We start from the raw sequence: 27,323 nt of genomic DNA, 5'->3' as shown, positions 1-27,323 counted from the left end.
TGAATTGATGTGAGCGTAATTTGCTCATTTAACCTTGAAGTGGGACTTCGCGGATGTGCGGATTTCCCCTGGATAGGTGTTTTCACGGCATAGCACTCCTGCCCTACGGAGAAACCACCTTTACAGGGTGTTCAGTGTAGTTTATATGTCTATTCATTCATTTCGAATGCTTCGAAATTTAGAATAATTTAAATTCGTTGCGAAACGAATTCTAACACTGTATTATTTGTTCAAACATTCGAACTGCTCGAATATTTGCACAAGCCTACAAAATAACTAATTTGCTGAGACAGCTATTATGTGGCCATTATAGTAGGATGTCATCAGAACTGCCTTGATGTGCTTGGCTTGTCCTTGAATATATGTACAGTGGTGAAAACTACAATTGTGGTTTTCTTTTCAGACTTTGATCGAGAGCTTATTTCAACTTATGAAGAGGTTGCCAAGCTTTATCCAAGGCCTGGACTTCATCGTCCCATTGTGCTGATTGGTGGGTACATTAAAAAAAAATTATTTCAGTGCTTATGAATAACTATTTTTTCATGATGCCTTTTTCTTTGTTATAAATTGGCTCTGTGAATTGTTCCTTAGCACTACGTACTACTTTTTGTCGTAGCTTTTTTTGTTGTACTATGTGTGTGACCAAGTGCTGGAGGGACAGTAGAAATTGATGCAGGAGCAAACGGGAGTTATTTAACTAATATGAAATTCTGAGTACTGGATTGATTTCATCAGTGATGTTAGTAGAGGTGGAATGGAGTAATGAATGTGTTAGCTTATTAGCCTCTAATTACATCTTTAGATGTTGCAGGTTGAGTTGCAGACTGTACGTGACTCGATGCATTTTCTTGAACTTGCATAAGGAGAGTGTCCATAGAAATATTTGCCGTTCTTTGTACGTGTGTATGTGTGCATGCGTGTGTGTGTCGGAAAGCGTTGCTAGGCATTACTATGTTCAGTCTCTTTTCATGATGCGACTGCTTTGCATTTTTTGTTTTATGTCTCATTCTTGCTTAATTTGTTATCACTTGTGTACATTATCACTTTCAGCAGGCACTCCGAGATAATGTCAAGAAATCTGCCACTGTCATTGAAGTGGAAAGTACAGAAATCCCTCATTATAACAAAGTCATCAGGATGGCAAAAAAATGAGTTATGAGCGATATTTTGGTATAAGCGGCTGCTCGAGAAAATCTGAAGCAGTCGAGCTTTAATTGCGTCACAACTGTGAGGAAGTCAAAACGTAATGTATTCAGTGTAGCAGAACTTTATTCAGGTGCAAAAAAGGCAGTGTGCTTTGGCTGTTTCAAGTTCTTGTCGGGTGTGGGCAACCCCTGCTCCAATTCGACCTAGCATTGCATTAGGCCATTGCAAGCATTGCATGAGGCCAGCCGGCGTAGGTACTCCTGCGTATACACCATAGTTGGCAGTTCACATGGCTCTTCATCCACCGGCTCTTCGTTCTCATCGGGGCCACCAACAGTGTCGCTTATCTTCGCATCTGTCACTGGGGCGACCACGGGAGCAGCAGCCAACGCAAACGTCTCGAAGTCGCCTTCTAACTCTTGGCTAGCAATTTCATGTACAGCCTTGTATAGATCGCTGCAAGTCCAGTCATCATCATGCGGGTCATCATGAGGGTTGCTGACAGTGGCGCGGAAAAAGCCGGCGTGCGCAAAGCAGTTGGCAACCTTCAAAGGTGTGGGTTCTTTCCATGAAAAGTTCAGCAAATAGATCGCACCAAGCAAATCATTGTTGTACCTTTTGCTGGTGAGCAAAAGGTACAACAATGTACGCTGTGAGCATGTGCTGCAAAAGAGCCTTGTGGTACAGCTTCAAGGTGGTCTCAATGGTGCGCTGATTCATTCGTTGCAGTACTGTGGTTGTGTTTGCAGGCAAAAATTGCAAAGCAATCGCCTTGAGGTTGTCGATCTTTCCATGGTTCGGACAATTGTCAGTTATGAAAAGCACTTTCCGATTCTTTGCGTCGAACAGTCTATCCATAAGGCGCACGTAGTCTTCAAAAATAGCAGCAGTCATTCTTGCTCGCTTGTTACTTCTGTAGATGCGTTCCTTGGGAATAGTTGCATTTCAGAAGCACTGCGGCTTCTCCGCCTTCCCCATTGTCAACAAGGGAAGCTTGTCCTTGCCTGTTGAATTGGCATCAAACAGCACCGTGGCACGCTCTGAGCTCTGTTTTCCTCTGGATGAGGATCCACCAGCGGTAGTGAACGTGTGATTCGGTAGCATCTTGTAGAAAAATGCAGCCTCATCTAGGTTGTAGGTATCTTTGTCTTCATACTTTTCAGGTAAAGCTTGGAGCCAATGTTGGTGCCATATGCCTACATTGTCACGGTTCACGGCTTCGTTTTTGCCAACGTTAGACTTTGAGGTCATGCCGTGTTGTTGCTTGAACCACTCGAGCCAGCCATTACGAAACACTGAAAGTTTCATGCTCGAAAGCGCCGTGAATGCCGTGACTCGAGTCTGAGGTTGGGTTTGTTATGCTCAAAAAACGATTAACCGCTCATTGTGGGTACACAGCGCAATCATAAAAACTGACCAGTTTTGCAATAGGGGCTTTGCGTGATCGCTGGGTGATCTTTTTTTTCCCGAGGCATGCAGCCATGAAATTGGCAAAACAAGAGTTTTTCGGCGCCCCATTGTCGATGAAACTGCTAATTCTATGGTTAGAGTTTTGGCGTTCGTGCACCGTCACGTCCACGCCATTGACAAATGTCTAGGAACAAAATTCAATGACCCTTGCATGCATTTGGACCGTTTGTCTTAAGCCAGATGGCGCGTTTCAGTGCTAGAAGTGCTCTTTAGAGTGCTAAAACTTCGCTCGAGCGCACCCCATGGAATGCTACGGCGCAAGTCAGCCCACGGCCTTTGGCCACTTTTCAGCATCCAAGAGACCGCAGTTTTCTGGCGTTGCAAAGCACTAAGAAAACTTTATTTTCATTGAGATTCTATTGCGGCAATGCGATTACAACCAAGATTAACAGTTCGGGCGCACTGTGCTATGGAATCGGCTCGCACAGGACAGGGTAAATTGGAGATCATTGGGAGAGGCCATCATCCTGCAGTGGAGGCTGAGAATGATGACGATGATGATGAGCAGTAAAACAAAAAGGTGCTTTGATCCAGACATCCTGCCTTCTTTATGTGATCTATTGGCCTATGGCAGCCCTGTATGGGAGTGTGCTTTGACATCTGGCAGGGAGTGGCAACTGAACCACTACCATGAGCAGGCCTCTCTTTGAAAAGGAGGAATATGAGGAGAGATCGACACCACATGCTGTGTATAACCGAGAAATTTGACTGAGAGATCCAAAACCTAGTCATCTTTCTAAAGAATGTTTCTCACCAAAACTGAGAAGTGGTTCAAGGCCCCTTTAAAGGCTCTAGGTAATGAAGGTACACAACGAACAGCTGTGCAGCTTTGCCAGCCTGCTCCAGAAGTACATACTACTTGTTTACAGCCAAAGCAGAGCTTGCATTAGGGCACAGAAAAAGATCTTCAGATGCTTAGTGTGGCTTAATGTGGAGACTTGCAGTTTTTAAAGGAGCGTTGCGACACTTTTCTGAACATCGCCAGAGAACACTGCCAGCGTGTTGTCAAGGCTCCTGTGAATGTCTGAGCCAAATATCTGACAGTAAAAAATCCCGTGCTCTTCCCTCGTCAAACTATGCAGCAGGCGGGACTGACACGGACGGGCATTGGTCCATTTTATTATCGTGGAAACATCCTCAGTAATACTTCTATTGTTCATTTTGTTTTCTGTAAATGAAAATCAACGTGTCTCTCTTGAAAAACACCAAACAAGTAGCTCATCTCACTTCCAGTTTCTATTGAAGTTCATCTGCTTGTTTTTTCTCCTGTGTTTATGTGAAGTGTCACCTGGCATACTATACCCACACTGCTTCAAATACTGTGTCTTGAGCCAGTTGCTTCGTACTGAGCCTGCTACTTACTGGCCCACTACTTACAGTACTTACTGGTGCATAGTGTATCATCATTTCCAGGAGCACCATTATGCTTACCAGTCCTTCCATGGAGTTCCATGGACTTCCATGGACCTTGCTAGCCAGGTGACATGGCAGATCACTTGTTAGCTAATTGAAGCTGTTTCAAAATGCTCTACCTGGATTTTTTAACTATCTGTTGTTCAAGCTGATGCAAGCTACCGATGTAATGTAAGTGCCACTGATGTAATGTGACCTCCCGTGGGCCGCAGCTGCCGCTGCTGTAGGTCGTCTACTCAAGTTTGCCAAGCTGCTGATCGCAAGACATAGCTGGCTGCACCATGCAACCTGGCTACGCATTTGTTGTTTTTGAACATCTGCTTTGTGATTATGTCGCATACAATTATTTTGAACAACTTGAACAGTTTATTTGAACTATTTAAATAAAAAATTAAAAATGGCCTTATTGAGAAAACGATTTTCATGCTTCAGTGTTTTCGGTAAGCCACATACATTTCAGTACCATTTTGAAGTATAGTGGTGAGTGTGAAAACCACAAAAATTATTTTAAATGAAAGTGCAAATATCGAAGTCAATATGTACCGAGTTTTATGATCCTCATTTTAACTTGTTTGGAGCAATAAATTCCTGAAATACAGGTATTTTGTGCCGTTTACCACATTTGTGATTTTTGCTTCGAAAGTCCTTCTACAGCCAAGAGAAATACTCATCAGATTGTATTTTACTTTTTCTTTTATGGGAATAAATTTTGTGACCAAGAAGTTATACCGTTTTTTCACTAGGTGCGCTCAAAGTCCAGAAATTGCGAAATTGGTGGAAAAGTGTTTTTCTTTTGCGACCAAAATTTGTATATATTTTTAGGTGAACAAAGTTTCCTTTTTTTTCACGAAACTAACTTCAAACTCATTGTTTTGGTTCTAATACCTGTACCTACAGTAAATTTAATGAAAATGTGGAATGGTGACCAGGACCTCAAGTTCGTTCTTATCTGGACACACCCTTCATATAATTGCTATCACAATAAGAACCTAATGTTTTGTTGCTGGCGCCATAGTGTTGCTGACGTCTCCTGGTTACACCAGGAATGTATGGATGCGAGCGAGATATATTTAATAAGAGTTCTTTAAGCTCACCTAGACGTTTTCCTGTGGCCTGAAGAATACCTTCTAACAGTGTCGTGCAGGGGCGATCTGGTTTTCTCTTACTTTCAACTTTGGTTAGCATTAATTTTCACGGCATTTATTCAGTAGGCCCCGTGACATGACAAAAGTTATAAAATCTTAGTTCCGCTTCAGAAATTTAATGTGCACATTAATCACACTGCTTCACGATGCGTATATACATCATCAAAGACTAGCCAACAACCACAAGTGCTGCGGTGGATAGTCATGTTGCTGCTATCTGTTGTTCCTTTTAATAAATTTGCGTGCTTGCACAATCTGTCATTGATGCACTTTCCAGTATGTCCTCTATAAGATTTACCATATTTTAGTGGGATGTTGTAAACATATTTTTTTGTACACTTTGTGAAATGGTTCTTGCACTTATTATTGCATCAATAGCTTTTCACTTTTCCTGCATTCACCTGCTTGCACAAAGAGGCCAAAAACTGGTTAGAAGTGGAAAACTCACTCATGCGCCTATTCTGCCAGTGTTCTTGAGCCGATGTGACAAACTGCAAATTGAAGGAATGGCACCTGTGCACAAATGTGAATGCTGTTGTCTTTTTGCTGCTACACGCTCAAAGGCTGTCTTGTCTGTTTGCCCGTCCTGTCGTCTGCACTGTTTCACCATGTTAACCAACCAAACCAGCTCGGAATCCTTGCGTAGTGAATTCCCTCAGCAGAAGGAACAAATTATGTAGTGTGCATGCGTGTGTGCGTGTGTTTGTATTATTTTTTTTTTTGTAACCTGCTTGCTGAAGGCCTTGACTATTTTAGAAATACGCCTATTTTCATTATTTTGGTAACACAGCCCCTTCCATCAGGGGAGGTCACTAGCCCCCCCCCCCCCTGCTTCGGGCCTGCTGGTAGCACAAATCCTTTAGATCATTAGCATGCCAATTTAAGCACCCTGATTAAAGAAGTGTGTAATTTTTTATATTAAATATGTGCATCGTTAGTGCTGAGCAGCAATGCTGTCAATAGAGTTTCTAGCCACCCCTGCACATGGCACATTACATGGATAAGCAATGACATACAGGCGACAGATCTGGCTGGCTGTCCCACTGACATCGTGGCTAATATTACTAATAAACTGGCACTTGCCAGTTTGGCCATAGGCCAAACTGGCAAGTGCAGTAGTTGCAGCACATTGGTACAGTGAGCATCAGGCTCTCGGTATGCAATCGATGCCAGGATCCATGCATTTGTGGCAGTCGGTGCATGCTGGAAAACTAGTCATAATTCCCGTATATACTCTTCTTAGTGATCATTGTCGGAGAGTTTTAGTTTTTCCGCCAACTTCTTTGTACTTAAAGGTTATCAGCTTTCCTGAGAAGGAAGTTCTGAGAAGCTGCAGGGATTTTTGCGGGACCTGGTGGCATAGAGCTCCAACACACGCTGGCAGACGGCTTCGGGAAGCAGAGCTTAGCCTCAATCACTGATCTGTAGTGAACCCGACTGCTCTACGAAGTTGAGGAAAAAAAAACACTGCTAAGGAGGAGGGTAACATCTAATGGCCGTCAGCTGCATTGATATAAAGTGGTGCTTCACTTAAATTATGGTGTGAATGATTTGATAATGTGGTAGCCTAAGTGCTTACACAAATGCAAAAAGCAGTTTCATGGACCCTTTTAGAAGTCTGTAGTAGTAAGTGCTTAATACTTAATCATATTTCAACATTCCCCACAGTTGCCTTAGCATTGGGGGTGTGCGAATATTCGAAATTTCGAATATTTTTCGAATAGTGTTTGTTATTCGATTTGATTCGCACTGGAATTTTACTATTCGAACTTCCCAAAAACAAATACAGTCAACGTCCGATTGAAAGTGACCCCTTCAGGTTTTCAATCTGCTTCACCTCATTACACCCCGGTATTGCGGCAAAGCTGCCTTTCAAGCTCCGTTACGGTCGAACTTTGCCAAGACACAGTCAACGTCCGATTGGAACTGGTCCCTAGATTTTCAATATGCTTCACCTCATCACACCCCCATATTGCGGCAAAGCTGCCTTTCAAGCGTCGCTACGGTCGCAAATGTATTAACTCAAGAAAACGCTGGTTCCAACATGGAGATGAAAGATGTGGCAGAGTTGGGGGCTCAATTAATGCCGTTTTGGACTTGAAGTTTGGGCAGGAAGTCTGAAAAAACAGACGCCGAAGCTTTTTAGCATCCAAAATTTCAGATGTTCTTATACATCGACGTCTACGAGTCAGATTTGGAATTCCGCACTTGAAGGGAGCTCACCCTTGCCTGCCACGTCAGTTGAGCTTCCACAGAAGTTCCACAGAATGGCATGTTTGCCTGTCACGTGTAAAGTGTTGTCGGCAACACTTAGGTTGCACCAAATCATGTACATAAATAGAAGTCGGCCTCTACATTGCCTCATTCTTGATAAGAGAACTATGAAACACCACCCTGCCAGTGCTTCATCAACCTAGCGAAAAGAAACACTTTCATGTTGCTATCTCATAAGAATATGCTTAGGAATCCTCTCTAACTTCTTTTTCTGCAATTTCGCTTCAAAGTATTCGAAAAGTATTCTAGAAATATTCGAGAAATATTCGATTCGATTCGCACTCACACTTCAATATTCGAATTCGCTTCGCACCCAAAATTTTGCTATTCGCACAGCTCTACTTAACATTGTTATATACTGTACCGTACTGCACAAAACATGCACTGTTCACAATTTGCGAGTTCCCTTAAAAGAAATTGCTTTCTGCTTTGTGCTGATGTGACAGCGAAGTTTTTCAAGTGATTTTTTTTTCTCCAGGTCCTCCAGGTGTTGGCCGCAATGAACTGAAGCGAAGACTTGTTGCAAGTGATCCTGACAAATTTAAAACTACAATTCCTTGTGAGTGAGCACAGAGCCTCTCTTTAGCTTGTCGTAGCGAAGCAGTGGTGGAAAAGCAGTGCCAGTTGTGCCAAATGATATCTGAAGTGGTCCTTTTCACCTTCCTGCTCCAAAGTGACATTCTCTGCCGCTTGCATCCTTGCTACTAAAGCAGAGATCAAAATACGATGCTTGCCATTATCGTCGTGGAGGTGAATTAGCAGTCGCAGCAACAGGTCTAGCCGATGTCTGCCATTTGCTCTCGTTCTTCTGTTGCTTTTTTTTTTTTTTTTTTGCCGAAGTCCCAATGTTCTTCCACTGCGGGGTCCTGCTTGTGCCTTGTATAGTGCAGGTCTGTATTCATGCTTGCTCAAGGAGGTTGGTGAATCAAAAAGCAGCTGTGGATAATGCTAGGTCACGAATTGTTTAGCATAGACAGTGCACTTTAGAGATACCATGTAATACATGTACTCAACCACTAGCTTGTTTTGAAGAGAACTAAAAGCGCACGAAGAGCATGCACGAAAAAAGGCACGCATATGCACACACAGCATTTGTGTCTGTGTATGTGTGCCTTTTTTTATATACTGTATTTTCCAGTGTATAGGTCAAACCTTTGTATAAGACGCACTCCCTACTTTTTACGATTTTCGCGGGAAAAAATATATATAAGATGCACCTCCGTATGAGACACATCTGTCTATATATATAAGATGCACCTCCGTATAGACACTTTGTCAACATGATAAAACACGACGACGCACGCAGAGTACATTCATTGCGAAATGCGTAGTTACGCATGGCACTCAATATCTGTAAGCAGCAGTATAAAACCTTTAAATAACGCTGTCCTCAGGCGCAGAAAACCAACATTTATTCTACTGGATTCGAAGCCACATCCTTTGGCACACTGTCAAAATTTCTTCTGCCTTGGTTGGCAGCATTGCTCGGTTGCTGTTGTCGGCCTATTTTAGTAACTCTTTTAGCGGCGTTGTAAGCACCTTGAAGACATCATTGACGTGGCCTCTACGGCATTATGAGGCTTGGCAGGAACATATAAACAATGATCGTGCCTCGGGGTTAACACCTACACACACACTCATACAAAACGTAAATGGCGATCGAAAGCTGGAAGCTGTGACTACTTCTGGACTGCAGCGTCTCACATGGAGACTGATGATGATGATGATAACAAAGTGGTACTTTCATTTTTGTACTGGTATTGTGGGCGCTACAACGTTACAATGAAACGTTGTGGTGCCCTTTTTTTTATTTACTGCCTCAGTTTTGTGGGTTTATTCTTCGTTTAAGAACAAAAAATTTGAACAGTACAATAGTGCGCGTGACGGTGGTGGCTTTTATTGCGGTCGTAATCTCTGTGTTCGCCACCCTGCATGAACAGCAAGTAGCTGACATCTAAGACCACACCCACTTCATTGTTATAACAAGATTAGATGTCTTTTTACGATTGCTCTCGTACTCAGTTATTGTACTGGCGAATGAAATATGGACATAGCCCCGCCACGGTGGTCTAGTGGTTATGGTGCTCGACTGGTGACCCGAAGGTCGCGGTATCGAATCCTGGCTTTGGCGGCTGCATTTTCGATGGAGGCGAATTTGAGGCTCGTGTAGTTAGATTTAGGTGCACGTTGAAGAACCCCAGGTGTTCGAAATTTCCGGAGCCCTCCACTATGACGTCTCTCATAATCATATCGAGGTTTGGGGACGTTAAACCCCAAATATTATTATTGAAATATGGGCATATTGGTGTCACAGAATCACATGACTTTTTGTGTACATAAGATGCACCATTGTATAAGACGCACCAGCGAAAATATAGGAAAAAAGGCGCATCTTATACACCAGAAAATGCGGTATATGTGTCCATATACACACACACAGCACCTGTGTGTGTGTATATGCAGGCCTCTTTTCATCCATGTTTTCTGTGCGCATTTAGTTCTCTTCAAAATGGATTATCAATGTGCCCAAAGTGCCTCATTGGCAAACTTTATCACTAGATTGTAGCAGATCCAAAAAACGGCAGGAAGTGGAAGATGGAAGCTACGATGGAAAAATCCGTAAACAGGGAGTGGGTGCTCGAGCCAACGTTTCGACACGTCGAAAGTCGAAACGTTGGCTCGAGCACCTACCCCCTGTTTACGGATTTTTTCATAGATTGTAGCAGGGCACAAAAAAAAAAAAGAGTGGAAGAATAAGGGGCATAGCCAGAAAGCTGCTCCAATTAAGACGAAATGCTACATATACAGCTAGCTCCTCTAATCACACCTGAACTACTACATAAAACTGAGGATTTGTGAATTCAGGCCAGCTTAAGCGAAAAGCAGCAGGTGGGTAAAAAAGTTTGTCAAACATTGATAGTGATAGCAATGCGTTAACAACTACATGGACTAAAGTTTCCAGTTGGAGTAAACACTTGCTTAATAGTTATAGTTAACAAGTATGTTAAGTTTAAATTTCAGATTGTCAAACAACTTCTCGTTTTCAACACACATTAACGTTTCATTTCGAGTCGGGCATTTCTGGCAGCTATGATGCACACGTCACCTCCAATGCGTAAGCATTCACTACAAGATTTGCACATAGAAGATGAAAGCAAAGACGCTTGTGTTCGAGCACTTGCGTTGGCGTGGGCGATTTTGAGGCCACAAGTCCACCTGTTCACTCCTTTAACCCCTTCAGACACCACCTATGAAAAACTTTCTGTAGATGTGTCAAATTGATACAATGTTATTTCAAGGCACTCGATATTATATTGCAACATAAATAACGTCAGAATACAGTATGTGCGTTATAGTAATCATTCTTAATTACTTTGTAATTAAATATGTATTTATTCTGAAGCCATTCAGGCTCTGTTTTTCTATAAATAGAATGAAATCTCAGGCTAGAAATATAGTGCAAATTCGTTTTCGGTGATGGCCATGTTGAGCAAAGAAAAGTTATACTTTTGATGTGGCTCACGAGAAGCAGCACGTCGAACAACTCGTTGAATATGGTAGTGCTTTCCGCAAAGTCGTCATATGCAACAGTACACTACGAAATGAAGTTAAGTGAAGACAAATTTATTATGCAGGAGGTTCTTTTCATCCAAACCTCAATATATGGTAAAAACTCATTAATTCAAACTCGATTATTTCGAAATCCCGCTTAGTTTGAAGGATTTTTGCGGTCCCGTATTTTGCAATGTAAACTTGAGTGGATAATTTGAAGCGGCGATCAGTACCAGCCCGGTTAATTCAAAAACTTTAGGTGCCATCTGCTAATTCTCGATCCCGATTTCGCCGCTAATCCGCGGAAACGACGGCCCTTGGGAGCCACAAGGCAATGCACTTTAGTAATACTAACGAGTGACAGATGAAGCACCCCAGCCTCTCTGCTGCCAGCGCACAAAAAAAAAAAAGAAAAAGAAAAGAAAAAAAGCAGTCTTGTGGTCAATTGAAATGGGCGCCTGCGGGCACTGCGTGTGTCACTGCAGCACAGCAGTGACACACGGGCAGCATGTCGCATGTTTCTCGCAACGTCAGTGCGCCATGATTTACCCATTCTTTCTGGGAAAATTAAGAAATAATAAAGGACGGCCTGATGGAATTCGCGATGTATGCGAACCTCCGATTGGCGGTTGCTCTGGCAATTTGCGGCTGTCACAACTCACCTGCTCCTCTCTGCTGACACTGCGAAAAGCAGGTGACATGCTGCTCGCGTGTCACCACTGTGTTGCAGTGAAGCACGTCTTTTCCGCAGGTGCGCATTTGAGTTGATCACGAAACTTTTTTTTTTTTTGCGCTGGCAGCAGAGAGGCTTGCTGTTTCACCGGTTTAGTGGCAAAATTGGGGCAGGGGATTGCTGGAAAACGTAACCCTTGAACCATGACAGTTTGCTGTTAGTGTGTATAATTGGCAGAGCAGTTCCCATCTGTGGCTGTGATTTAAACAGCTGTCACATCATCCAGTGCACAGTTATGTACGAGGGTTGTTGCCCATTATGAAACCTCTGGGTGTCTTGATTTTAATTCAGTGTGTCATTGTTGTGCAATCTTTATTGAGGTTACTTTGCTCACTTTATTGGAAGTGTTGTATTGCCTCTTGCAAGCTTAAATCATAGAAGTAGCTTTATACTGCAATATGTGCACATGTAAATGCATTGTATTTAAAATTCATTAAAATAGCCAGTGAAATTTTATTTGGAATGCCAAATTAATATGGAAGAGCAGGCTTTGGCATACTTGTCGATTAGTATTTCAGTTAATATTTAGACTATATGGTGTATACACAATTTTATTTTCGGTTCATGGGCGCCGCCATCTTGGGCTGATAAGCAATTGTTTTGCGGTTTTTTACGTCATAATATGAAATGATCATGGTCATCAAACGTTGAATGTACCGGCCCAAACGTTTTCGTGGGTGCCAGTTCACCGTAGCACTGTTTATTTGATACGGATACAAAACTGCAACGTTATCAGTCCAAAATGGCGGCGCTTGAGCGCGTCCCGAAAATGGTGTATAGATGTGTGTTTGAATCAGTATGAAAAGTTATTGCTGTGCCAATTCAGTTTTTTGCCTGAGACAAGGTCTGTGCAAAAAGGTAAAATGGCTGTTTCACCACTGAGTAAAGTAATTGTGTGCATCTGTGTTTAGCAGTTTCAAAACTTGATAAATGTTTTTCAGCTTTTGTAATTGCTTCACTGTGTGTTCTAAAAATGTTTTCTTTTGCTCTTCTTTATTAGTCAAGCTGATGATTGAACTTTTATATAAAATCTTTGTACTGTACGTGAACTCTAACTTTTAAACAGCCCGACTAACAGAATGTCTACAGTCTTTGCTTTTGATGCCATGACTAAGCATTATTTTATTGCCACACCAATAGTATGTATTTAAAATCCAGCAATGAAGAATGAATACTGGTGCTAAGCTGACAATGTAGCACTGGGTGCAATTCAAATTAAATAGCAAAATTTTGAGGAAGTTTTTTGTTTATCTAGAGTTAGTTTGTTTGAAGACAGTTTTATTCTGTGCTTATACAGGGCCTTTAAAGTTCATCACTAATATTAGGAAAAGGCTATTGCAGCTCAGCAAATGCTACTTGCAAAGGGGGTTTATGCACTTTGAAAATAATTTACATGAAAAAGTAAGAGCAGTTAACAAATAATGACTTGCTTTTCTCTGTTTCTTTCTTTCTTTTTTGTAAATGAGGCATAAGTTTATATTAAATATAAATTTGCTGAAGGCCCTAACTATTTGAGAAAACACATATTTTTATTATATTTATTTTTGGTAAAACACCCCCCTCCATCAAGATTTCAAGGGACAGGGGGGTGATTGAGGGTTATTGAGTCCCCGTCAATAACCCTGTAATATTGTAGTTGTGGCGTGTGAAATGCCACAATTAATTCAGATAAAGTATAAAAGATTCCTCATAGGAAGCCAGTCATAGCTGACAACAGCTATGACCCGTTTATTGGCTGACAGCTTCCGTTTCATGGCTACGCTCCATATGGCTACGCTCTGTTAAATGGCTAACAGCCTCACATGATGGGGGGTGGGGGTTTATCATTGTGTCGAGACTCCTGTCTCTGAATGTGAAATTAGTGTTTGGAGTGTAAAATTTGATTATGAATATCTTGAATCACAAGAGCTATAGGAGTATCATACAAGATGAAGTTGTCTTTGAATATGCTTTTCTTCAAGTACCTAACATAAACATATACCATAATTGCAATGAAAAAATGTTCAGAAATATCAAACGCAGTAGCTACCAATGCCAGAAAACCACTGGGTGCAACAGGGCCGTATTACCAAAGCGGCTGGTTTGCCGGGTGGGAAGTGCGGTTGTTAAAAAACATATTTGTAGTGATGCAATCGGCAGTATATGTTGTACTTGTCCACCACAGTGGCGTTTCGATTTTTCAATATTCTTGCTTGATATTTGTAGCATGCCTCCATACTCTTTTCACTCCTGAAGGGATGTGAACAAGATGAAAGGATGTGAACAAGAGGTGGTTAACGCATACTGTTGGATGACAAGATTTTCAATATTTTTTTCGATAGCAACATCAGTCACAGGACTCAAGTGATGACACTGGCTCCCTTGGAGAAGTCTTGTAAAGGCATAAGGGGCCCAGATGATAGCCGTGTGCATGCCTGAATGTTTCAATGTTTTTCATACAAAAACTAATCGTTGGATTTTCACTTTGGTTTCATAACTGAAAAGTGCCGCTTCAGTTGATATGAAAACCCTATTTGTTGACGTTTCTTTATCATTTACTACTGTAACGCACTACTTATAATAGAATGTAGTTTGCATAGCACCCCTATGCCACAAAAATAATCTGCACAGCAGGCCCATCTGTGCTCAGTATATGGTAGCAAAAGGATTAATTAGTATTTTAGTGACCGTACATATGTGCAAAATTATCTGCCAAAAATCCCAAAACCACCTGTGCAGAAGCAGCACTTGCATAGCTACTAGCATGGCCTTTTTGTTTAAATTGTGAATAGTTTAACTTTGAATTGGGGGCCCTGTATATAGAGTGTTCTACAAGCTAATGGACTTCAATGGTAGTTTCTTCTGTTTGCTGTGCAAGATACAAGTCGTCCTGTGAAGCCCTGGGAGGTTGATGGTCGAGATTACTACTTTGTGAGCCGGTCTGAAATGGAGGAAAAGATTCGACAGGGCCGCTTCGTTGAGCATGGGGAGTACAGGGGCAACCTTTATGGGACCAGCCTTGACACTGTTCGAGCCATTGTTGACCTTGGCTACACATGCGTGCTGAATCCACATCCGCAGGTATGAATGCAACTGTATAATTGTCCTGTAAGCTTTTATTGACATTGATGTGCCAAGGTTGTAGGTGAATGCCTGAATGTTTGGCTTAGAACTGTTTGTCTTGAATACTTTTGACGGCCTAGAATAGTTCATTCTTGCATAAATTTTGTGCATTGATTTCTTCATTGGTTATTGAGTTTTTTTTTTTGGATTGAGCAAAGTTACCACCATTTCCAGTAAGTGAGGTTCTCCAGAAGTGGGCATTTGTTAGTTCCCAAGCAGTAGATATGCAATTCCACGTTCCAACATACATGTAGGGTAATAGCAGAGTAATGAAATGCCTTCTTTATAACCAGTGGCAGCAACATTTAAAGCCATTTTCAGAGGCAGAAAAAAGATAAATATATAATTGCCGCTACTTCCGCATTCAAAATTTTAATTTTTCTCTAAGAAGCAAAGTAGCATACTTAGCCCACAGTAGCTTGGAAAGCGCGGAGTGCAAGCCACTTATGCACATGGCAGCATTTGCTGTGCTCTTAAAGTTGCTTTTCAAAGCTGTGGTGTGTATTGAACTTGGAGCCATTGTAGACGTGTAAATATGCGCACAAAAAATAGCAAAGGGACTAGATATCATGTACTAAAAATTGTGGTTCCTAACGGTTTGAATGCGTGAAATTGTATGTCTCAAGAAATTGGGGAAAAATGTGAAGCTTCAGGTGGTGCTAAATTGTGGCCAAGTAACGCGACCTTTGCCAGTTCATTAGGTTTTCTCTGTTGTTTACTCTTGTGACTTGATTCATTAGCTTGTGTATTGTACATCCTATTGCGCAGTGGTGCTTTTTCAATATCCTGTTTTTCTGCATAGTTCTTGACTCACTATGAATGCATGAATAGCAATATTAGTGTTGGCCTTTTGTCATTTATGCAGCTATATAATATAGAACCTGTTAACGTGGAACTTATGCAGCCAGATTTTTTTTTTTTTTTAGAATACTAAACAGCTCTACATTTCAGGCACTGAAAATGCTCAGAACAGCAGAGCTTAAGCCATTTGTTATATTTATCAAGCCTCCAAGCATCGAAATTCTGAAAGAAACAAGAAATAAGGCCTGCGCACGTTCTACATTTGATGAAAACTGCTCACGAGGGTTTACGGTGCGTATCTGAGATTTATTTCTTTCATCAGAAGTAGCATTTCAGTACTAATGAGTTTTTTTTTCATTTTAGTCTGTGGGAGAAATGGAATTTATTTTTAGCTGCTTGTACTGAAGCCTTTCATGCTACTTGAAAAGTTGACAAGAAAGAACGCATACAATGTCTGCTCTGCTAGCTATTCGTTGGTTGTGTGGCTGAGGAATGGTCAGCGAGTCTTTGCTGACTCATCTAAGAATCCAAGCCACTTCTGGAAGCATGGCATAAGCTTCCTCATTGTTGACCTCTTTTGTGCAAGTTCAGCAATTTGATAGGCACAGATATCACAAAATATTTTACTTTGTTCTGAAATGTCATCTGTGAAATGCATTGTTGGCACTGTGGCATTGTGCTACAGCTATAATTTCTTTTTAAATTTAAAACTTTTCCTTGTTGCCTTTGCAAGGATTTTTTTCTAAGACAAACCTCTCCTTAATGTCAGTATATGTATTTATCTTGATAAGCTTGTACTGATTAACAGTAAATCATGTCTTTCAATTGATTATATGCAGAGGTCAACATCCTGATATTTGTGCTTTCTTACTTAGTTCTTTCGTTGATGATGGTGTTTTCATTGTTCAGTGCTACTGCTAATAAGGCTTTTTTCCTCTCCATTTGTCTACCACATTGTGCATTGCAGCTGTAAGGTTGGTTCCATGATGGCTGAGTGGATAACTGTGACGATGGATTCAAGATACACTGTAATGGGCAAACTTTTGTCCATTAAAGAAATGTATGTGGCAGTGATTAAACAAATTTTTAAATGAGATCGAACGCTAATTTATTATAGTGCCAGAAGCAAATTGAAAGTGAATATTGAGTACATTTCAAATTGTTTATTAAAATAATGAACAGCCCTTTTCACTGCCAATCCTTTTATGTTTGCAATATCAGCAGCCTCTGTGATTACAACTGCACATTATGAAGAGTTCTTTGTTAGGAGGACAAAGAATGTTAGGAACAAGCAAACAGTGCTTACGATTTGTGCACTTAATCAGTAGTTATTTAGCTGGAAACGCTTGAATTGCCGCACTCTGTATAGCATACTTCGCTTAGCTGTGCAGAGATCTTTTCGTTGGTGGGACAAAACTACTTCGTAGTGCCCTCCTCCTCTCCCCTTGCTCCTTCTTTTTTGAGTCCTACCCACACTGGGACATTTTGTGGACATTAACAAAAAATGAACAGCCATCCTAGAGTATATTTTTCTTTATTCTGTGGGTGTAAAAAGCTGAAATGAATGCCAACCACAAATTAAAGAAAACATACAAAGACGTTTCAGTTCCCATGTGGAACCAAAACTTCTTTGTATGTGTATGTATATTCATGGTTGGCATTCCATTTCCACTTTTTACAATGCCTCCTCCAAACCAGACAAGATTCTGTGAAATTCTTGACTTTATTCCATAGATTCTTAGTAAGGTGCTACAATGTGTATTTTGTCCACAGCATATGTTATGTGGCACTGTAATATAAATTAGTATGACGAAGCAACATATGAACAGTGTGACAAAATCTGGCATAACACCAGTTAATGCTTTTGTCACAGGACACCAGAATATGTTGCACACTTTGCTGAGGCCGTCCAGCAACAGTGTCTCATCAGACTCGCAGGCTTCCACTTAGTGCTTATAAGAGAAACACTTTATTCAACTTAAATAGCAAGTTGGCTTCAGAAAGGGGTACTCTGCAATGTGCAGCCATATGGTTAATCAGGTAATTGAGAAATCATCAGAGTATAACAAGATGCTTTATACAGCTTTCATAGACATGCATAGGTATTCATAGGCATTCAACTCAGTAGAGTTACCAGCACTCTTCGAAGCATTGCATCATCGAGTAGTACTTGAAACATATGTAAGTACCATAGTGAACATCTACAAACATCTACCTTGTTCTCCTCTAGAAAAGCAAAGGAAATGCATTCAGAAAAGGGGTCAGGCAAGGAGATAAGATTTCTCAAGTGTTGTACACTCCATGTGTAGAAAAAGTATTCAAATGACCAAATTGGGAATAAATAGGAATAAAGATTCATGGAGAATATCTCGGCAGTGTACATTTTACAGATGGCATTGTGCTCTTCAGCAATAATGGCAATGAATTGCAAGAAGTAAATGAAGACATAAACAGAGAAATTATTAAAGTAGGGCTATTAATGAATATGCTGATGAAGATGAAGATAATGCTCAACAACCAGGTGAAAGGACAAGAGTTCAAAATTAGCAACAAGCCTTTAGAATCTGTGCAAGAGTATGAATATCTATAGTCGGGTACAACTTTAGAAGGCAGCAGCATTTTTCCCTCACACACGAGCCTCCACCAATAGGCGTGCACTTCAGGTGACATGAGCCGGACGGCCAGTGACCCCGCCGACGGAAAACTATTTCTTTAGTCGCAGAGGCAATTGGCTGCTGCGCTTCGGTCATCTGGGCGGGGCCTCTCCTGTCTTCTAAAGTTGCACCCGACTATAGGTCGCTTACTTACAGGGGAGCCTACTCACGCAAATGAAGTTCACCAAAGAATAAGGGAGGCTTGAGTGGCATACTGCAGACATTTTTAAATCTTGACAGGCAGTTTACCACTCTCCATAAAGTGAAGTCTGTACAATAATTGTGTATTGCCCGTACTGACATATGAGTCTGAAACTTGGAGGATAAGAAAGAAACTCTGGAAAAAAGATAAGGACCATGCAGTGTGCGATAATACGACGGGCGTAAGATCAAGAGGTCGGAAGACAGCAGAATGGATCTGACAACAAGCAGGGGTAGCAGATTATCTATTTCACATTTAGCAAAAAAAAAAAAAAAAAGTGGGGGGCTGTGTAATGTGTAGGACAGACAACTGATCGATACCAAGGAATGGGAAACGCAGCTGAGGACAGCAGCTAGTTAGGTGGTGCGACGAAGTCAAGGTGTTCTCAGGAGTAAAATCGATATAGCCCGCACAGGATAGGGCAAATTGGAGATTATTGGGAGGGGCTTTTGTTCTGCGGTGGACAGGGTAGACTGAGGATGATGGTCATCATTATCGCACATATTGGTAATGTGTTTGGCTGCTATGCAATGTGTATTGTGTCCACAGCATATGTAATATAAATTAGTATAAAGAAAGAGCATATGAACAATGTGGCAAAATCAGGCCCAACAACAGTAATGTCTTGTCACAGGACACCAGAGTATGTCGCACACTTCGCTGAGGCATGGCGTCCAACAACAGCGTCTTGGCAGACTTGCTGGCTTCCACTTTACCCTTAAGCCTGAAACACCCTTAAAAGCCTCGAAGCAGTGTATTTTGAATTTGTTTGGTTCTATGGTTGGTCCATGCTGGGTGCACGTGCAGTGGTATTGAAGACTGACATACTCAGGGACAGACATGCATATTTGCTTATGAAAAGAGCAAGCACTCGAAGGGACCCTGAAACGGTTTTTGAAATTGGCGTCAGTGTTTAGGCTACAGCATCATCAAATCATTCGCACCATAAATTAAGTGGCGCCCAAGACAGCTACGGGCAATTATGTCACCTTCCTTCTCAGCACTGCCTTTTCTCCTTAACTAATCAAATACGCAGCCATCACTGGTGATGGTAGCACACTCGATGGGTTGAACTGCACTACCCTCTCCGTGTCCTCTGCAGTCAACACTGGCCGTGTGCCCTGCCCAGCATGTCATTGGGCAACAGAGACGAAGTGTGCAGGGTGGTTGAGATCTGCTCTTCCAGGTGCCGCAACACTGCCAGCCGTTCTTATTTTATTCTCCTCTGTACGCTGACAATCTACAAACGCCAAGAAGTATGTGGACAACAAAAAGTAGTTGAGAACGATCACCAATAAGCACAATAAGCATAAGCTTGGGCAACGTTGTCTTCAGGGGTGAAGTTACTGCCAAAGACGCGTGGATCAGGGCGTTCATTGGATAGTTAGAGCGCGACGCTCACTGTGCCAATGAGCTGAAGCCACTTTGCTCGCCGGTTGCCTTACACGATCTCGCAGCTTTTCAAGCCACCAATTGCTAGATTTGCAGCAAGGAGCCTCGAGGTAAACACTGTCGCGCAGCTCGCATCAACACTGAGCATATTGTAACACAGGCAGATGATGCTCGCTGTGCACTGGAGGTTCAGTGACCTAGACTGGACATATCTAAACAGATCGGTCACCGGTGTTACTTATCATAGGACAATGCTACGTAGTATGGAAGCGAAATGTTGAAAATTCGTTCGGCTGCACCGCTGTGACCTGTTGAGATTCACTTGCTTAATGTCTTGTAATAAATTACACACTTGACATAGAGAGCTTAAATCACTCTGCAAATACTAATCCTTAAAACATGCTTTACCGGCTCAATGCATGTATACAAAATTGTGAAAACCATTTTAGGGTCCTTTTAATTAAAGAGGTCCTGCTACACTTTTGCAGATAATCATCGAGTGACCTCACTATCAAAGGTTTTTGCTTCACAAGTTGCTTTCTGCGAAACTTTTCCGAATCCATTAAGTACGAGTTGAGTTACAGGGATTTGTTGTGCACTGTGAGCACTTTTTCTCCTCTTTTGTCCTAGTGAGTAGGGGTGTGCAAATATTCAAAAATTTTGAATAGTACATATTCGAAATGCCAAATATTTTTTGAATAGTTTTCAAATAATCAGCACCGACGGGAGAACCCCAAAAGAACGAAACTTTGGAAAAGCAAAAGGTAATTTTTGTTCTTTTAATCACTAAATTACCAATGTGCATGCAGCTCAAGCGTTTAGGGGACTACCGACGCTATATTTATTACCAGATGAAGGCGATTTTTCTGAAAACTCCACTCTTACTCAGTTTTCACTGTGCTGCAGCAGCATGGGAGGGAAGGCTATGATTGTGTTCAGCTTCATGAATAAAAGACGCAAGTGTTGTGTTCGCGTAAATTGCTCTTCAGCTTTCAACACTGTTTACATTCTTTTGGCGTCGAGGCCCATGTTGTGATAACAGGTTTATCCGTTTCATTACATCTTTAGCTGATTTCGTGGTGTTTGCTTCAAAATTGTTTAGTCGTTACGTCTCAGTTTTATTTAAAAGCAGGCAACCAAGTATCACCCTCATTACTGTAGTCACCGCTGCATTTCAACCTACAAGAACAAAAATATTTCACAGGCCCTGGTTGTTAGTGTATATGAGCTTACCGTAGTTTTCGTAGTTGTGGTATTTTGAGTCTCTTACTTTGGTGAAAGTTTGGAAATGTTTGGTTCCAACAAAATGTTGTGGAGTTCTAATTGTAAGACTTATTATTACAGAGTAGTTCTGTGGAAGGGTTCAGAACCCTTCCGCCAGCAACTAAGAAGCTTTCTTTCTGAGAAATCCATATGGATTTCCTTGTTGCTTCATGCTACAAATGGGTGGTTGTCAGTTTCCCCTTCTTGAGTTTTAAGAGTGTTTTGAAAATGGTTGTCTTAATTCAAAAACTATTCGAAGAGTATTCGATTAGTATTCATATTTGATTCGGTGTCATCACTATTCGCACACCCCTACTAGTGAGTGTGCTGGAAGCTACGCAGGGAATAATGACAAAGGGGCAAGAAGCTACGTCAGCATGCATCCCGACATTGAACATTTTCTATTAAATATTTTTTTCTTTGGACATGCTTGCACACTTCCGGTGCATCACAAATTTGCATCGCAAGCATCCCAAACTTGTGGGAGTATCCTGCTTTCTTATAGGCAAGAGACATTGTATAATTAAAATCTTGAAAGAATTTAACACTGGAGCTTTGTGAGATCAATCTGTCATTGTATGCCTGTTTCTAGCAGCCTCTTCATGGATTGTTTAGATCGGCCCGACTGGATCAAATGTCTTTTGTCTTTTTCAGGACGATGAATTCCATGACATAGTTTATTTAGGCCACAAAATGGACTTCCTGTATGGCCACATGTTTGATTTGACCATTGTGAACGAGGACCTTCCTCGTGCCTTCTACCAGCTGATGGCAGCTGTGAAATCGGTCGAAGCTGAACCACAGTGGGTGCCTGCTAGCTGGGTGGTCACGTCCCAGTGAAACTTAGCCTCTACAGCATTTGTTCATCTCCAAGCGGAAGCCTAGAGGACCTTTTGCAAAGTGCATGCAGTGAAGCTTTGTTGGATTATCAGTTTCACATTGAAGCCTAGTTTCTCACCCCTGCATTTGATTGTTTATGCATTGTGCAGACATATTTTTTGTTATCTATACTGAACTTTTATCATCTTGTAGTGATGTTTAAAGTTTTCTTTTTTACTAGCATATCTCAGCTCTATTAACTCTGAGAAACTCGTGTTACTTCCATTATCAGATCATGGCTCGGAGCTACGAACACATTTGTCTTAAGCTGTTCATAAGTCCCAAGAGATAAAAATGTAGACAGATGTGGTGCAATATATCTAAAAATTTGGTGACTTTTTAAAAATGTTTTAGCGGGCAGTCTTTCTTTTTTCTTATTGAAGTCAAAAATGCAAGAAAAAGAAGTCACCACGAGCATATGATTTGAGTGTCGCTTTACTTATCTTTAAAGCAGATTTTTGTGTGAAAATTTGCTTGTGTTTTAGTGAGCAGTGCATTTCCTGAAAGCAGCAGAGAGCATGAACAAAGCTTGTTAATGTAGAATACTGCAAGAAAGAATCATTTTTTATCGCATGTTGTATATAACTAGCTGTGAAGCAGTAACACTTTAATCACGATTAAGCAAGCCATGCAGCCACAGGGCTTTTTATCTTGTAAATAACTATCTCGAAGTACTGTCATTGTTATAAACCATTGTTATCTTATACAAAAGCATAAATTAATGGTAGGCAATGAAAAAGCAACGCATGGTTATAGCTGTGAATTTTACAAAAATGTAATTACGTCCTGCTCTACCTAAACTCAATCTGCTATATTTTTTTGCTATGTGATTGGCTTGAAGCTAACTTAAGTTTGATTAGTATTTTTTTTTCGTATGCTTTTTTTTTTAATTTTGCTCATCGCTTGCTTGATCTTGTAATCATCTGTGCTTCTCTGGAGGTGAGAGCATGGAGCACATTGCTTCTGTAGCATGTGGAATTTTTGTCACATTAGTTGCTCTTGAGTAACATGTGATGGCCTTGCTGTTTGTACAAATTACATGATGATGATGATGATGATTGTCTGTAAGAAGTGTTCTTGTGCGAGCTTTGAGAATTGAAAGTGGCAGCTCTTTTAATGCTGTAAATACATTTCATTTTGTGAAACGGTGCTGTGTGCTGCTGCTAGTTTTTTTTTTTTTCAATTATGTGCTTGCAGCAGAAATGAAGGCTGTGCAGAATTAAAATTTTCATAGCTGGTATTAAACCCTTGTGGTCACACACACTTTTACTCATGCCTGGCAGTTGATTGGATGCTGTTGTGTGTTTTCATGTATTGGTGCACTTATTAGCACTAAGTTGTCTCAAACCCTTTGGAGATTTGTTTATCCTGAGCACTGCAGTTGTCATCTGATCCACTTAGTGCATGTAAATGGTTTCTTATAATGAGCACGTCTTGAAAGTGCAACAATATTTACTTGGTAACAACCACAGGTTGTTACCAAGTAAACTGAGCTGTCAAGTGGGAAGTGTGCTCTCCTCATAAAGTTAACAAATGAAGAGCTAAATGAGAGTTAACTGCAAGAGCCACATGAAACGTAGTGGTACAAGTGCATAAGTAAATTTTGTGTAATTCAGTGAATGCACTTAACATGAAGTATGCTTCCCGGCTGGAGCTAACTTGCTGTGGTGCAGGCAACACAACACCTCAAAGGTTTAACCATACCTGTCCTTTCTGCAGGTCTCTAAATGGCAAGCTCGGTCTGTTGACTGCTATTTTACTTCCTATTTGTGAACTATGTCACAGGCTTTGCACTATACTGAACTGCTTTGCATAGGATGTAATACCAGTACAAAATGCCAATTATGTATTGGCATGCCACCTGACATCATTGTACAAAGTGGTCATGTGCAAACCACAATCCTTGTTTGTGCAAAATTTTAACAGTATATTTGTTATAAGCCAAGACTACAGTTTTTATTACTGCATTAGCCAGATCCCTTTGTAGATGGTGCAGGTTGCACAAGCAAAGAGCAGTTAACTTTTTTAGTTGTTGAAGAAAAGAATCAGTTTATTTCTTTGCTTGTTAGAGATGGCCATTGTACACCTTGGAACACTAAGTCATTAGCATCTGATTAAGTTGTATATATTTTCAAAATAAGGTGAACTGCTCGTAATTTGGTGCACTATACCAAAAACAAGGGTCCGTAATGCACCAACTGCAAACCTTGTTGACTCTAGACTAGATGCAAGGCTGGTCATACATTTTGTGCACAGTGCATTTATTGGAGCTTTTCCAGATTCTCATTGCACCTACAGCCTACAGTAACTATGAATGCAGTGTCATTGATCAATAACATAAATGAACTGTGTGTGTGCAAATGTGCTACTCTTATAGTAATTTACAAAAGAAGAATATATCAAGGGGTCCCACCCCGTTCTTTGTTACACACAACCTAATGAAGACTTGGGGAAAAAATACCTTGTCCTTTGCCTGTAATGTTCTTTAATGAATGTCGCATGCATCTAATGGATTAGAACTTCAATTGAACATGATGGAATCACTTGCTGGACATTTGTTGCATTATATTTGCTAATTGACAGTGGTGGGAGCCAAAAGCTTCTCAATGTTCTAAGCCATGTATTATATTTCTATTTTGGTGGCTTTGTAGTTTGGTAGTGCTCACATTTATCTTGTGCAGCAAACAGGAAATTTGAATATTTTCTTCACTCAAGGTGAAAATATTTGTGTGAGTGCTTTATTTTCCATCAAAAATATTATTTTCATTTCCCCAACTTGCTGTGCACACTGTTGTGCTGGCTCAAACGAAAATCCAGGTAACTCTGCAGTGATTAAAGGCTGCAATGCAGTGCACTCTTGCAGACAGATGCCAAATGCTTTTGCATGTTTTCATTGGTTGGGGTGTGTAATGTGATTGGGCATCATTTCAAGTAATGTCTACTACCACAGTTAATGTTGTGCAAAACAGTTCTCCCGTGCACCCTGGATACCACTAGTATCCAGAGTCTTCCTATCGCTGTCATGTCCTGTAGACGAGTTGTAAAACCTACAAGGCAGCTTTCCTGCACCAAAGAAATTCATGCACAGTGGCGGTGCATCCCATCCCCGCTACACTTGTTATGAGCAGTGTGGTGTTTCGTGTGTTTAGCCATGGCCTGAGTAGAGTGGAGACGCGACGGACGTGAATGAGAGCGCTCGTTGCGTCTCCCCTCCAGCCAGGCCATGGCCAAACACACGAAGCGCTACACTGCACGTAGCAAGTGTAGCGAGGACAAGATGCACTGCCATTGCACATGAATTTCTGTTGTACAGGAAAGCTGCCTTGCAGGTTTTTACAACTCATCCATTGGGTGATTTTCATGGCATCGCCTTAGGAAAGCTGTTGAAAAAAATTGAATAGGTTGTTTAGCGGTGGACGTCTGCGTGTTTTGTGGATCTCTCTGCGTGTTAGGCCCCTATGCTAAATTGACAGCTAAACTAAGGTTCTTGTGCTAAACTAAACAGCTAAACTAAGGTGACAGCTAAACTAAGGATTAGTGGGTGGCAGCCGCCCCCCCTAATCACCTGAGAGGGGGTCGCAAAATCTTCCCCGTTGATTGACCCTTCTTGTCACCTAAGAGGGGGGGGGGGGGTGCGCAAAATCTGCCCCATGCACTGACTTAGTAGGGGGGGGGGCTGCAATGAACCTTTGCCCCCCCCCCCCCCCTGATGGGGAACACACATCACACATCATTATTGGTACATGAGAAATAAAAATTTTGGTGCCTGTTGTCTTAAAGGCTGTAGCTGTCATCAGCCTGATGCACTGAAAGACTAAATGGTTCATCACGCTCTTCATTCACTAGGCACGTGTTCTGTTCAGTCTGAACAGAGGCACACTGAGCTAGCAATTAAGGGAAGAAAATATTCTGGGCAGCAAAATTTAAGCTCTTATCAAGAAAACAAGCAAAATCTTCTGCCCTAATATGTTATACTTGCCCGCATGATGTACATTTAAAATTTCTTTCCTTCTTAAACTTGACGATAACTAAAAACCATTGGTGATAATTGTGGGAAATGTGTTTCAACATTTTTATTGCCCTTATTGTATGTGTCCAATTGTTTGATTAAGTCTGCTGTTGTGGTGTAGCCCGATATATTATTACAAGTGCTTGATAAATCAGTCCATCTTACTTGGCTGAAGGTCGTGGGATCGAATCCTGGCCGCATTTTCGATGGAGGCGAAAATGCTTGAGGCCCGTGTACTTATATTTAGGTGTACAATAAGAACCCCAGGTGGTCGAAATTTCTGGAGCCCTCCACTACGACGTCCCTCATAATCATATCGTGGTTTTGGTACGTTAAACCCCAACAATTAATCTTACTTGGTCTGCTGGCCCAAATGTATGGGGCATCTTTTTTTTGTTTGCCAATAAGCAGCAAGTGAGCTTTTTACTTCACAGTGCTGTTCGTATTTAAAACAAAGTATTTTTGATGCTTAATAATCAATGCTATTTTAACAAACAAAAATATATTTATTGTCCACATATTTTACAGCTACTTCTTCAGTGCAGTTACATTTGGTGCTAATCTGTAGGGGACTAATACACTTAAGTACAGGAGCAGGTGTACTGTCTATAACTCTTATAGCACATTTTGTTTTGGGACAGTAAATTCTTTGGCATGACAAAAACATAGCTTTTTTTTCTCGTGGAATTCATAAATGATCTAACATGAAGACTGTGTTAGTACCAGTAAAATAAGAGTTTCATTATTTGTCTTTAAGGGAATAGCAAGGACTTAACTGTTAATCTGCAGAAATTGATGGTTGCTTAAAATCAATATGGTAAGCACACATGTGGCACTGAACGAAAAAGTGAGCTAGTCGTTCGTTTATCCTGTATAACTCTTATTTTACTGGCCCTTCTGTGGTTACATTGCATAGAATTTGCACGTGACAGCACTTGATAGACTCTCTGCATGGGTTTTGCATGCTCTGAAATTAGTTTGTCACACCAGGTGTAATTTGACAGTGTCAACAATGTTAAATGAGGACTTCTCCATGTCACTACATTCCTAGGCACACTTCACACTAGTAATGTACAACACAAATAACTGCAACAATTTTGGAATCTATAATTGACCATTAATGAGCCTTTCAGTGTAACAGTAACAGGAGATGTAAACATCACATGACACTACATGGTAGTTGCAGGTCTTTGGCCATTTTCGATTACCAAAGATAGTTTATTGAAGACACGGTCGACTAGGCTGGCCGTGGGCTCACTGTGTGGGCTTGTTAGCAATTAGGGCGAGT

At 41.1% G+C, this 27,323-nt stretch overlaps 1 protein-coding gene across 2 annotated transcripts in view; it reads left to right on the top strand.

Moving 5' to 3' along the window:
• The window catches only part of LOC119379360 (MAGUK p55 subfamily member 7), a 69,820-nt gene extending 47,806 nt beyond the window's left edge, over positions 1-22,014 (top strand). Inside the window, exons 12-16 of one of the 2 annotated variants that reach the window (XM_037648668.2) lie at positions 404-490; positions 7,927-8,007; positions 14,591-14,793; positions 15,787-15,927; positions 21,802-22,014. In XM_037648668.2, coding sequence (XP_037504596.1) covers positions 404-490; positions 7,927-8,007; positions 14,591-14,793; positions 15,787-15,927; positions 21,802-21,987 — 698 coding nt within the window. In that variant the 3' untranslated portion in view covers positions 21,988-22,014. Of the gene's footprint in view, positions 1-403; positions 491-7,926; positions 8,008-14,590; positions 14,794-15,786; positions 15,928-16,603; positions 16,775-21,801 lie in introns of those variants that run through there. The other variant, XM_037648670.2, reaches the window with a different exon arrangement.
• The last annotated feature ends 5,309 nt before the right edge of the window (positions 22,015-27,323 follow it).

Source organism: Rhipicephalus sanguineus, chromosome 1, assembly GCF_013339695.2.
Source record: "Rhipicephalus sanguineus isolate Rsan-2018 chromosome 1, BIME_Rsan_1.4, whole genome shotgun sequence".
NCBI classification, from domain to species: domain Eukaryota; kingdom Metazoa; phylum Arthropoda; class Arachnida; order Ixodida; family Ixodidae; genus Rhipicephalus; species Rhipicephalus sanguineus.
Note: the sequence above shows the minus strand (reverse complement) of the source record. Positions and strands in the feature narration are given on the sequence as shown.